Source organism: Diabrotica virgifera, chromosome 8, assembly GCF_917563875.1.
Source record: "Diabrotica virgifera virgifera chromosome 8, PGI_DIABVI_V3a".
NCBI lineage: Eukaryota > Metazoa > Arthropoda > Insecta > Coleoptera > Chrysomelidae > Diabrotica > Diabrotica virgifera.
In genome coordinates this window covers 139,722,653-139,736,361 of record NC_065450.1, presented here as the reverse complement: position 1 = coordinate 139,736,361, position 13,709 = coordinate 139,722,653, and the positions used below count along the sequence as shown (strand labels likewise).

Below are 13,709 nucleotides of genomic sequence, written 5' to 3'. Positions count from 1 at the left end.
TATTCGCGCTTCCTTTATTCGCGTTTTCACTATTCGCGGATTAAAAAAATGCGACCCAATTCCTATATTCGCGGCCCAAGATTTCTTTATTCGCGGATCGAATTTTATAATATACGTAAATAAAAAGCATCTGGTACCATCTGTCAATGAATAAGCAAATCGACTAATAAAAAAATAAAATTGACCTTATCACAACTACACCTAGATCAAATTTCCAAAACTATCGGCATCGGCAGTTCCTTTGAGGTAACTCGCTGTCGCCGTCGTCGGTGTTTTTGAGGCTGTAAACAATGAGAATGTTTAAGTAAAATAAACTATTACTCAAAACATAGAGCATTAAGTTCTGCCGCGATTGCAGGTTCCATGCTTTGGGAAGAGCTGCATTGCGTGTTTATTGTTTTACTCTTTTATTCGTGACAAAAATTGTAATTAAGTAACACGTCTCTTCCGCTACCTTCCTAATTTATAATTGACTAAAAAAAATTAAAAACGGGTTTCGATCCGAAAAAAATCAGTTTTATCACTTAAAGGGAAAATAGAAATGTTTGATCGTAAACATAAAAGAATCATTACAAGAACTGAAACCATACACATTGAAATCATTCTGGAAAAAACTTTGGCCTGTTCGGAGTGCGGGAAATGAGAAAGAATCTGTGTTACAATCAAGTGACGTCCAGGAGTTGCTTGAACCAGACTTGCAGGAAATGTTAAATTCACAACCCGTTGAAAAAGAGGCTCAACAAGCACTGAAAACGTGACATTTAATTTAAAAAATCTTAGTGAAGGAAGTGATTTCTTCATGAAAATTGCTCCATTTATGGAACGAAGTCCTATTTTTAAGAGGCAAAATGCTAATGCCACTGCTGAATATCAGTCTGCATTGAAGCAATTTTTAAAAACTGGCAAGTAAGAGTTTACTAAATTCTTTAAATAATTGCTTAAAGCTGAAGATAATATGTAATTAATCAATCTATATGGTCAAAACTTTAATTAAATTGATTTTTTTAGGTATCTGCTTTTTTACTTCGTCACCTAGGAACGTATCCCCTATAACCCCATATAAATTACCATTCCATATTCACGGTTTCCGTATTCGCGGCATATTTACGGAACGTATATCCCGCGAATAAAGAGCTTCTACTATATTGCAATATCATTGTATTTTTATCTTCATTTATTCAACGCACAACTCATCACGGGGAGGTGGCTGCATGTCGAGTTGCACCCGGGACCGGGACCCTCCCATAAATGTTAAGTAGTAAATCTAAATTTAATAATAGTAAAGTAAAAGTTAATTATTATTTGATGCTTTTACCTTTTTAGCTGTAAAATATTGTGACATTTTCGAACGTAGGAAAATTCTGCTTTGCCTCTAGTCTAACTCTTATAAAACCGTCCCTAACCGAGTGACCACAAACTTTGCTAGATGCCTCTGTTACAATTTTTATACATCGCTCAACGGCTCGAGTGTGACTTGGTAATTTGCTTAAAAAACGATCTATTTTTAATAGCTGCTAGCAGTTCTTCATTTTTAAGATTCATTGTTAGCGGGGGCTCTGTTAAAAAGCATTCATTTCAATTAATTAGCTCAGTATAATTCTCGGCATTCCAATTTATGGCAGGGATTTTAAAAACACGAACTTTTTCTGGTTGACTTCTAATTCCAGCCTTTAATATGCGTCAAAAGCCAAGTTCTCTAATATGACTTCTTTCGTCGGCAATCATAGCTATCAACATATTCTCCGGTTGGGCAAAATAAGCGTTAGTTTGAATCACTTTATCTATAATTATTTTCACTTCTTCAGGAAGGTGTCTTGATTTATTTATGGTTTCCCGTAAATATATGGACCCATATTCAACTGAAGGACGCGATTTTATGTTAAACCACATAGGTGGTTCTGGAAATTCTGAGAAGGATTAGTTGTGGCTACATACAAGCGCAGTAGTCGGTTGGCTGTGGTTAACCACCGCGCATGATTGATTTTTCCAGGATCTCTTTTAGATAAAGCTTCAGAACAAAAACCATTTTTAATAGCACAACAGATCTGATATAGATATCTCTGATCTGTGCTTAAACTATTTTTGTCAACTTCAGGTAATACGATATCAATTGGCTCAAACTTTTGGATGGGTTTGGTTTCGCATGATGCCAGCAATAAACCAATTGGTCCTGAAAACGAGTTTGGTCCTTTCGTTTGTCCATCAAACTGTTGGAGTAAGTGACGTAGGGCTAACTCATTTGCATGTAGCAAACAAACAACCCATTGAAGTGGCTTTCCAATTTGAACTTCAATTGTTCTAATTACACCGCTCTTTCAGCCAGTGTTGACGTTCGTGCCATCACAGCCTATTGCTTTGAGGTTTTTTGGGTTAACTAAATTTTCCTTCATATAAGACAAAATATTTTTCGCTATGTTGGCAGCATTTACTGGTGGATTTATTGATAGGTGACCAAAATATTTGCTTCCCGGCTCCTCTGATAAGGCTAAATGTTCCTCTTGTTCAATGTTACGGCGACCTTCAACTAGCTTCATTGTTTGATTTTTTCTACCATCAAAGCAAATAGCTTCAATCATTTTCCTTGGTAGCATTTTCTTGTAAGTGTTTTCTTTTTTTTTTGTAATTCTCGACGTATCACGTATCATATTCCTATTGCCTATCGGCAATGCAGGCCAATTTCACAGGGGCGGTGCGGCTAAATTTTCAAAAGTAGTAATCAAATTCTTCAAAGTTCCAGGGGCGCGGCTAAATATTAAAATAATTTAACTAAATTTTTTCCACATTATAATTGAATTAATATCTTCTAGTTTTTTGCTATACCAAATAAAAAAAATATTATTAAAAAATTTTTTTTCAACCTCCTGGGGCGCGGATCTTTGTTAAAAGATTTTTTTAAATAGGTTTAATTGTCTACGCATTTTGCAACTTTTTTTTACAAATACCAACTAAAATTTCCAAAAAAATTTTTTTCGGCCCACCCTACTATGCATTTTAGAAAAAACTTGTAAGAACATTTTTGCTTAGAATGACCCCAAAAATACAAAAAAATGTTTTGTTTCGCGAAAAATTGCTTTTTATCTGCCCTTCACAATGATGGGGGGGGGGGGGGGGTAACAAGGCACCATCGCACCTTCCGGCAAGATTAAGTTTTTCATTGTTCAATGTCTCAGGTAAAAGAATCCAAACATAGTTGCCGGTCCTCAGGTGGTCCCATACTCAAATACTTCCAGTGCCTGCACTATTGAGCAATACGACTAAAAAAATAAGTACGTAAATAGTATAGTCGGAAAAATGAAAGAATACCCAGGAACGATCACATCAATCACTTATTTTGTATTTGCTGTCTTTTTCTATAAATAACAAACGTTTGTTATAGAAAAAGACAGCAAATACAGTGATTGATGTGATCGTTCATGGGTATTCTTTCATTTTTCCGACTGTAGGTATGACACCTACATACTGAATAACACTGAAAAAACGTTGCGATTGAAATTGAAAATATGGTTCATTAAGCTGGTGGTCGAATAATCATTGCAGGATACGGATTTTGCTTTCTTTGGTAAAGCGTCGATGACACGGGGCGAGTTTGCAAGCTGCTAGCGAACTCGCTGACTTGTAGCTTGTAAAGTAGCCCCGTGTCATCGAGCTTTTTTACTATCTGCTAGTGACTATCCGATTGTAAAAAAGCTGCGAGCAAAATAGAAAGCCGGGCTAATTTACTCTCTATTCGCTGGTGTGTTGGCTTGTAAGCTAGTTAACTAGCCTTGTGTCATCATTGCTGCTAGTAAACTAGTTGCGAATAGAGTTTGCGTGTTTTTTTATTTATAATTGGCTTTGGCATAAACCAATCAGCCAGACTTATTTTTTATTTATAAAATATAAAAAGAGCATTTTTTATGATCCAATATAAATAAATTAATTGTTCAAAATTTCTAACCCTAGGATAAATGTTATTATGTTAGTAAAATTTGTGTGTTTCTGTTTAGTGCATTTTTTTATTTGTATATATTTTTTATTTTTTTAATTATGTATATTTTTTTGGTTTTTTAATGCTTTTTTTTATAATGTAGTCTTTTGTTTAGTTTTAATTCTTTTTTTTTCATTGTTTTTTTTTTATTTGTTTATCATTATTTTACTTTTTTAACATATTTGTTTTAATTTTTTTTTTATTTTTTTATGTTAATTTTTAATGTACATATTTGGGGGTAAAACTGACAAAGACAGGACGAAGTGATGAAGCCATAAAAGACAGAATAACCAAAGGAAAACAAGTTATAGGTGCGTTGAATTCAGTATTATGGCAAAAAAATATAAGACCGGAAACGAAAAAACGAATATATAATACCATATTAAAACCAGTAATCGTCTATGGCTCAGAAGTGTGGCAGTTATCACAAAAACTTAAAGGTAACCTATTGGCAGTTGAAATGGATTTTTGGAGGAGAGCAGCGGGAAAGTCTAGATTAGAACATGTGAAAAATGAGGACATCAGGAGACAAATGAAAGTACAAAGATCAATTATAGAAGACATCGAAAAACAACAACTAATATGGTACGGACATGTTAGACGTATGGGGGAAGAAAGACTACCCAAAAAGATATTAGAATGGGTACCACCAGAGAAAAGAAAACGAGGACGACCACCAACAACATGGATCCAAGGAATCTCAAAAGCAATGTCAGCAAGAAATCTATCTGAAGAAGACTGGCAGAATAGACAGGCTTGGCGAACGGGAACCCAAAGGCGTATTACGCTGTGAACGGGATATATATATATATATATATATATATATATATATATATATATATATATATATATATATATATATATATATATATATATGTTAATTTTTTGTGAACACACTTACAAAAATGTTTTGTATCGCAGAATTGCGATAAAGTTCCAACTTTACCGCGCTGAGCAGATGGGACGTGAATTGTAAATTGCAGAATTCCCTCATCTTCCTTAGTCTCAGCATCCGTATGGCTTGCATATTGTAGAAGCCTCGGAGGTGTAACCAGAGAAGGTTCCCATTGTTTTCATTCTGGTGGGGTGTAGAATAGCATTATGTTGTTTTATATGCCATTAGAGTGAAAACTTAGTCTTGTTGTAGCAGTTGCCGCTAGGGCATCTATGCCATTTCGTTCGTTGCAATCCGGGACTGCACGCTGGGGTTTGTTTTGGTTGGATCGGGGAGAGCAGCATATGTGCCTCCTGATGAGAGACTAATAAGTTTCGAAACCGGTAGGGGTGCTTGATTCACTCTCTGATTGGACTAGAATATGGTTCGGCTGTATTTTCGTTTTGCAACGAAATTGAAAATGGTTATTCATTTTTTATTTACATTTACTCTGGTTGGAGTATGAAGGGAACCATTCTCGTTGGAACTTTACCGCGCTGAGCACATGGGACGTGAATTGTAAATTGTAGAATTCCCTCATCTTCCTTAGTCTCAGCATCCGTATGGCTTGCATATTGTAGAAGCCTCGGAGGTGTAACCAGAGAAGGTTCCCATTGTTTTCAATCTGGTGGGGTGTAGAATAGCATTATGTTGTTTTATATGCCATTAGAGTGAAAACTTAGTCTCACATAAATATAATTTTACCCATCCGACAGGAATTTGAAAGAAAGGATCGTCGAATTTCCCAGAAAACGATAATAACTTACACAGGGTCAATTTGGACCATTTAGACTTCTATGGTAGATTTGTTAGAAAACAATATTTTGTCAAAATATTAAAAATCATAAAATATGAAATTATTATTACCTCAAATAAAAAAACTACAATAACTTCAAATCGCAACAGGGGCCAAATTGGCCCCTCCGACTTTCTAGTGTTAAAGTTATTATTGAAATATAAGTTATTTTCTATACCATCAACTAGGGGTTTTTTGATCGGATAAAAAAATGTCAATTTGGCGGTTTTTGAAACTAAAAATGTTTTAGCAAGTTCCAACAAAAAATTTGCAAAAAAATGTCAACACTTCATTTTTACAAATTTTAATATTTTTCAAAAATCCTAGTTGATGGTATAGGAAATAACTTATATTTCAATAATCATTTTGAAATTTTATGTTTAAGGATCTCTATTAGTCCCAATCACTACAGCAGTGGAGACACGTTTTTATTTTCACGGTGCCAGTAGATGGTGCATAAATCGTTTAATTTTCAATATTTTTTTATGAAATCTGTTCTACATGTACTTTTTTTCACAATAAAAGCTCATGCAAATTTTAAAGCAATTGGTACAGTACTTTGTGTTTTAGAAATTCCCAAAAAAAGTATATGAATTTCGCACTTTTACACTACATAGGATAGCCCCTTAAGAAAATAAGTAAAATAAGCAGACTTAAAAATCCGCCATCAATTGTAATTCCTCGTTGTTCCCAATTTAACTTCTTCAAGAACATCTGCTAATGCAAGAGTAAATAATTTTGGAGAGATAGGGTCTCCCTGTCTAACTCCTCTCTCTCTCTGTTCTTATTGTGCTTGTTGTTAGACCTTCTGATACATTTATTTGCATAGTTGCATGTTGCATTGTTGTATATGTATTTTAGGAGTATTCTATATCTGGAATCAATTCTTGCGTTATTCAATCCTTCTAATACGGCCCAGAGTTCTATGGCATCGAATGCCTTATTGTAAACTACAAATGCCAAATGAAGAGGTTCATTGTATTCGTTACACTTTTCGATAAGTGTCCTTATTGTCTGTAGGTGTCCTATGGTACTATAACCTTTGCGGAGTCCCGCTTGTTCAACAGGCTGGTAATTATCGAATTTATTTGATAGTCTGTTGGTAATAATTATTTTGGTAAGCAGTTTGTACGGATACAACCCATAATAATACATAGTTATATAATCCACAAGGAAAGAATTTTTATGAAGCAGGCTGTATACCATCAATCAAAAAATTTTTTATTGAAAAATCCTTTATAAAAGGTATACAATTTATTCTCCTTTACTTTTATTTAAAAAATCCCTTTAAGGACTACATCAATAACAAAACGTTTTCGATATTTATGATATCATCATCAGTGTTTAGAACTGGTTGATAACATGCAGAGCCACCAAAAAAATACCAGGCAACTCGAGTTACCATCCAACAGTCTTCATGTAGAGACAAATCCACCGTTTTATCTTTATAAACTATGTTAATGTAACACATTTTGATATCATTTAAAGGATTCATATCCTGGTATTGTTTTGGTGGCTCAGCATGTGATCAACCAGTTTTAAACACTGATGATGATATTTTAAATATCCAAAACGTTCTGTTATTGATGCAGCCCTGAACCCTTCCAATGCGGAAAGCGCACCGGTGCGCTTTGTTAATTCTTGATAATTCGAAGGCGCACCGTTGCGCTCTCGTCACATTAACTTTTAATTAACCTTCCGATGACCAACCTTTTTTTGTTACACGGATGACCAAGGGGGGAAAATGACCCCAGGTCAAAAATGTCAAAAATGGCAATTAACAAAAAAATGAAGTTTTTTTTATGGCATGGACTTTATGTCATTCAGCCAGTCACAACATGAGTATTAGTGTCATGTGTAGTGTGTATGTTGAGTAAGAGTCTTGTTACTTTGCAAAGTCGACGTCATTAGCGTAAAACTATTTAGAATTACACATAAGAGACGGTATTTTACTAAACATCAACTTCAGAATATATTTTTTATTCGTAAAATATAGGGAATTTTTTTATTTCAAAATATGAGGATATCTAGAATGATATTAAAGTCAAATAAAAAAATAATGAGTTAAAAATTGAAAATACTTTTGAATTTATTAAAGAAAAACATACGCTGGGGTCACAATTTTCCCCGCTTGGTCATCCGAAGGTTAAGCTGAGCAGGGCCGCACAGCGCATCTCCCTACTATTTAACGCCGCACTGAAAGGGTTAAAGGGATTTTAATAAATTTTATATCGTTTGTACATGATTTTTCAACTAAAATTTTTAATAGTTATATTGTTTTCACCTAATTAAAAAAAAATGTGAAAATATTGAATTATCCACGTCCGTTTCGGAGGAATCAAATGGATTACTCTTAGGTTTTTAACTCCAGAAGATAGCCTGTCTTAGGCACCAGGTGCTCCTGTGTCTGTGCTGATAGCAATCTCAAAAACCTATAACTAATCCGTTTGCATTAATGTCGTACCAAAGACCCTCGAAACTCCAGGAGCGCCTTTCATTGACCTTGGAAACCAGGTGCTCCGGGAGTCGGTTCTGGTAGCATATTCGTGTTTAGCGACCTCAAAAAACCCTCCAGTAATTCATTTGCATCAATTAAATGACGAAAACCATCGAAACTCTACAAGATGACGTCCCTTGCAGTGACCCTGGCCACCACGTCCTCCGGAGGTCAATTCTGATGGCATATTCGTGTTTAGCGATCCCAAAAACCCATGAGTAATCTGTTTATATCAATTTAATGCCGAAAACCCTCTAAACTATAGAAGATGACGTCCGTTGAAGGTCAAGGTTAAAGTAAAGGTCGCCATTGGATAGCCAGGAAAAAATCCTAGACTACTAGTACTTTTCCTTGATCCAAACTTCTACATGTTGCCAGATAACCAGTAACTCAGGGAATTGGAATAACCAGTAAATCTTATAATTTTCCGAGTTTGTGCCTCTATATCTTGAAAATACTTGATACGATTGAGTTGTGCCCATGAGAACTTTTTATCGGGATGCTTCAAAGAGTATTTTCCCTAAGTATGAACGAAATCCACTGGGACCTAATTTCCATAAGGTTTGTGCGGGGTACTTGGTACTTTGACCTAGACTGTCTGCCCGTCTGACCGCGAATATAACTTCTCCGTCATTATACCAGGTAGAATGACAGATGAGGTGTCAAATGAAAGCTTATAATCCAAGGATGGTACTAAAGGTGAGAAATTTGACCTAGGCTGTCTGTCCGTCCGACCACGAATATAACTCCTCCGTCATTATACCAGGTAGAATGACAAATGAGGTCAAATGAAAGCTAATAATTCAAATATGGTACTAAAGATAAGAAATTTGACCTGGGCTGTCTGTCCGCCCGACCGCGAATATAACTCCTCCGTCACTATACCAGGTAGAATGACAAATGAGGTGTCGAATGAAAGCTTATAATTCAAGGATGGTACTAAATGTGAGAAATTTGACCTAGAACTTCCCGTTTTAGAAATGCGACCAGAAGTACTGTTTTAAAGTCTCCATAATAGTACAAGTGATATATTAGTCGACGCGCCTTCGCAAGACGAGAACAAATATTTACTTCCGGTTTCACGACTGTCTGTCCGTCCTCGAATACAACTCCTCCGTTATTAATACAGATAGAATGACAAATGAGATGTCGAATGAAAGCTTATAACCCAAGGATGGTATTAAAGATGAGAAATTTGACACGGAACTTCTGGTTTTCAAGTTGCAACCGTAAGTACTGTTTTTTTTTATTAATGGCATGGACTTTATGTCATTCAGCCAGTCACAACATGAGGTACTTAGTGTCATGTGTAGTGTGTGTGTTGAGTAAGTGTACTGTAACTTTGCAAAGTCGACGTCATTGTCTTTGCAAAGAGACGCTAATTGTATCCGAACGTCTGCGGTCCCTCCGGTGAGTACCGGTAAGCACTGTTTTAAAGTTATCGAAAGAGTATAAGCGATATATCATTCGATGTGCGCAAGATAAGAACAAATGTAAAATTTTGGTTTTTATATCATTTCCGGTTAAAAAGTTGTAACTAGAAGTGCCATTATAGTCGCAGAAATAGTACATGTAACACATCAATCAAAGCGTATTGAAAAGTTGAGTTTGAATCTTTAGTTCCGGTTCCTATTTAAACAATGATGACCCAAAGTTCTATTCTGGAAACCAGGATAAAAACCACAGAAAGGGAGTAGGTATAATAATCACGAGCAAATTATCTGCATCGGTAATACAGTTCTTCCCACTCTCAGACCGTATGGCCTTACTCAAACTGAAAGCCAGTCCAGTCAATATCAACATAATTCAGGTTTATGCCCCAACATCGGACTTAACAGAAGAAGATATAGAAATGTTCTACGCAGAACTTAAACAACTGCTTAGTAACGTGAAGAGACATGAAGTAAACCTCATAATGGGCGACTTTAATGCCAAGATAGGGAGAGGCAGAGACGACGATTTAATAGGCCCGTACGGCCTGGGAGAGAGAAATGACCGAGGCGAACGACTATATCAATTTTGCCAAGAGGAAGATATGAAAATATCTAATACCTGGTTCAAGCTACCACCTAGACGATTATATACATGGAAAGCCCCAGCGGACCGCCCCGAGAGTATAGTTCGAAACCAGATCGATTACATAATGGTTAACAAAAGATTTGGATCATCAATAACTAGAACTTGTACATACCCTGGCGCCGATGTTCCATCAGATCATGTCCTTCTCTTAGCAGAAATAAAAATGAAAATCACTAATATGAGGAGACCTAAACCAGAACCAACAATAGACTATGCTAAACTTAAAGATGAGAATACCAGAAGAGAATTAAGTATGAAATTAAACAAAGAACTAACAAAGAATACAAAAGTAGAACTAGAAAGAGAAGTTAATTTGGATAACACATGGAGAGCCATAGAGGAAACAATGACGGATACAGTTAAAAAAGAATTAGGTTATAAACAAAAACTACAAAAGAAAAGTTGGATGACTGACGAAATCCTGGCAATGTTCGAAGAAAGAAGAAAACATAAAAACCAAGGGAACCGAGACAAATATCGAGAACAACAACAACGCATAAGAAGAGAGATAAGAACGGCAAAAAATAAGTGGCTAAAGAAACAGTGTGAGGAAATGGAACAGTTACAAAAACTACATGATGACCACAACCTACATAAGAAACTAAAGGAGGTAGCTGGAATATACAGAAAAAAGAAATTTTCTAACTTAGAAAATGAACAAGGAAAAATGGCACAAGATGATAGAGAGAGGAAACTCATATGGGAAAAATACATCAAAAATCTCTTTGCAGACGAGAGGCCTGAGATAGAAGTCGTTCAGGAACAAGTGATAGATATTAACAACCTATCTGGTCCCGAGATCACAATTGAAGAAATTACTAGAGCAATAAATACCTCGAAAGACGGGAAAGCAGTTGGACCTGATAAAATTCCTGTTGAGTTACTCAGATTGTTAGATGAAGAGGGAATTACGATACTCCAAAGATTTTTCAACCAAATCTATAAAAAAGGAAAATTCCCTGTCCAATGGCTTGTATCTACCTTTATCCCTTTGCCAAAAAAGAACAACGCAACAAAGTGTCAAGAGCACCGACTGATAAGTCTGATGAGCCATTCTTTAAAAATATTCCTCAAAGTTCTTCACTACAGAATCTCCACAAAATGCGATAAGGTTATTGGTTGCTCACAATTTGGATTTCGAAAAGGCCTGGGTACCAGGGAAGCACTAGTTGCAACCCAAGTGCTAGCTCAGAACTGCTACGATCAAAGGAAAGATGTAATGATGTGCTTTATAGATTATGAAAAAGCCTTCGATCGAGTACATCTTAAACTCGTACATATACTGAAACAACTCGACATAGATCAAAAAGACATTCGTTGCATAGAGGCTCTTTACTGGTATCAAACAGCTGTCGTCAAGGTGGACAATGAAACAACGCAAGCTCAAAAAATTCTCAGAGGTGTAAGACAGGGATGCATTCTCTCCCCACTACTGTTCAATCTATATTCAGAAAGTATCTTCCAGGAAGCTCTTGAGGAATGCGAAAGCGGCATCAAAGTGAATGGTACCTGGGTCAATAATATACGATATGCGGATGATTCGGTCTTAATAGCAGACAATATAGAAGACCTCCAAAACCTTCTTAATAAAATTGGAGAGCATAGCGAGAACATGGGACTTAGCATCAACATAAAAAAGACAAAGTTCCTTATAATCAGCCGTCAATTATGTCAACATCAAAATGCAAGACTAGCATATAACAACCAAGATGTAGAGCGCGTAAGAAAGTTTAAGTACCTGGGAACCTGGCTATGTGAAGACTGGATGTCGGATATGGAAATTAAATGTCGGATAGAAAGAGCCAGAAGTGCATTCATGAAATTCAGAAACGTCTTTACGAACTCTCGACTTTAACCTAAACCTAAGATTAAGATTCACAAAATGCTATATATGGTCGGTGCTCCTATATGGCATGGAAGGATGGACTTTAAAAATAAACACAATGAATAAGCTAGAGGCATTTGAGATGTGGATCTATCGACGAATCCTTAAAGTTCCCTGGACCGCAAGAATAACAAATGAAGAAATCCTGAGAAGAATTGGTACAGAACGACAACTGATGTGCACAATTAAACAGAGAAAAACGGCATACCTGGGACACATAATTAGAAATGAAAGATATCAGTTTCTGCAAACCTTAATTGAAGGAAAGATCGAAGGAAGAAGGGGAGTGGGCAGGAAGAAAATGTCATGGCTCCGTAATGTCAAACAATGGACAGGACTAAAAAACATAGGAGACCTAATACATACTGCAAGGGATAGAGAAAAATGGTCAAACGTGATCGCGAACATCCATTAGTGGATTGCATAAGAAGAAGAAGAAGACCCAAAGTTTAGTAAAAGTAACTCAAAATTAGTAAAATCGTATATCAATCGACGCAAAGTTACACGAAGAGTTCAAATATCGACTTCCAGTTCTACTTTAGTCTAGGACGTAGTCCAATTACTTGTCTTCTTTTTTTTAAATAGTTTAAGTGAATTTATCAACAATTTACAGAATTGTTCAACCTCTTCTTTCGGTTTATCCCTGGTTAGGATATACACTTGTAAAACATCTAATTTGACCGGAGTAGTATTCAGTTTATTCAGATTATTATTAATCTTTCGCTAATAACCTTTGTGATTGAAGCAGTTAATAGATAAAAATGCTATTTAACATTTAGTTCCAGAAGTTTCGTAAAGATATTAAAAAAAAAACATACTTATTGATTTAAGTCTGTGGTATTGAGCAATTGCATGTATTAAAAGTCTTTCAAAACTCGTAGGAGGAACTTTCACGTATCTATCATCAGGTCTTGTTTTAAAAAATTGTATCAGATCTTCTTCGCAGAGTTGGACGATTTCCAAGGACAAGTTTTTTCTTATTTTAAAGGTACGCCTAATTCTGGACGAAATTTTACCAGGACTGTCCGTTTTAAAATTCTCTACAACCTAAAAATAAAAGGAAATATTATTTTGGTACATAAACACTCTGGGGCAAAATTAACCGCCCACCTTAAAAATGAGTCATTTTTGATGTTTGGAATTTCCTAAACCTGTTGTCCGATTTAAGTGATTTTTTTAATACGTTCGTTATAGCTTTATTCTTTAACAATATCGATGCAATAATTTTGTTTTCAAACAGGTAAATTTTCATTTTATACCGGTGTACGAAGCAAACTGTGTTTTTTCTCAAAGTTCGCATCACCCTGTAGAATATTCTAGCATTTATAAAATACTAAAATTAAAACCCAACTATAGCCTCATGTTTTCTCAAGATTCTGTTTTTTGATTCATTTGCTTATGTTGGACAATAAAAAAAGTTAGGTACTTTAACAACTAGCCATGTTTTTCATCAATACATGGTGTTTTTAAATAAGTATGGCAAACTTTAAGGGTTAATTCTGCATGAAAAAATAATGAGAGTTTAACAATAAACAACAAATAAAAATATGT

At 35.5% G+C, this 13,709-nt stretch overlaps 1 protein-coding gene across 1 annotated transcript in view; it reads right to left on the bottom strand.

Moving 5' to 3' along the window:
- LOC126889384 (R3H domain-containing protein 4-like) overlaps window positions 1–13,709 on the bottom strand; it is a 35,554-nt gene that overhangs the window by 4,652 nt on the left and 17,193 nt on the right. The window contains exon 4 of the mRNA XM_050657644.1: window positions 12,977–13,205. Coding sequence (XP_050513601.1) covers window positions 12,977–13,205 — 229 coding nt within the window. The remainder of the gene's footprint in view (window positions 1–12,976; window positions 13,206–13,709) is intronic.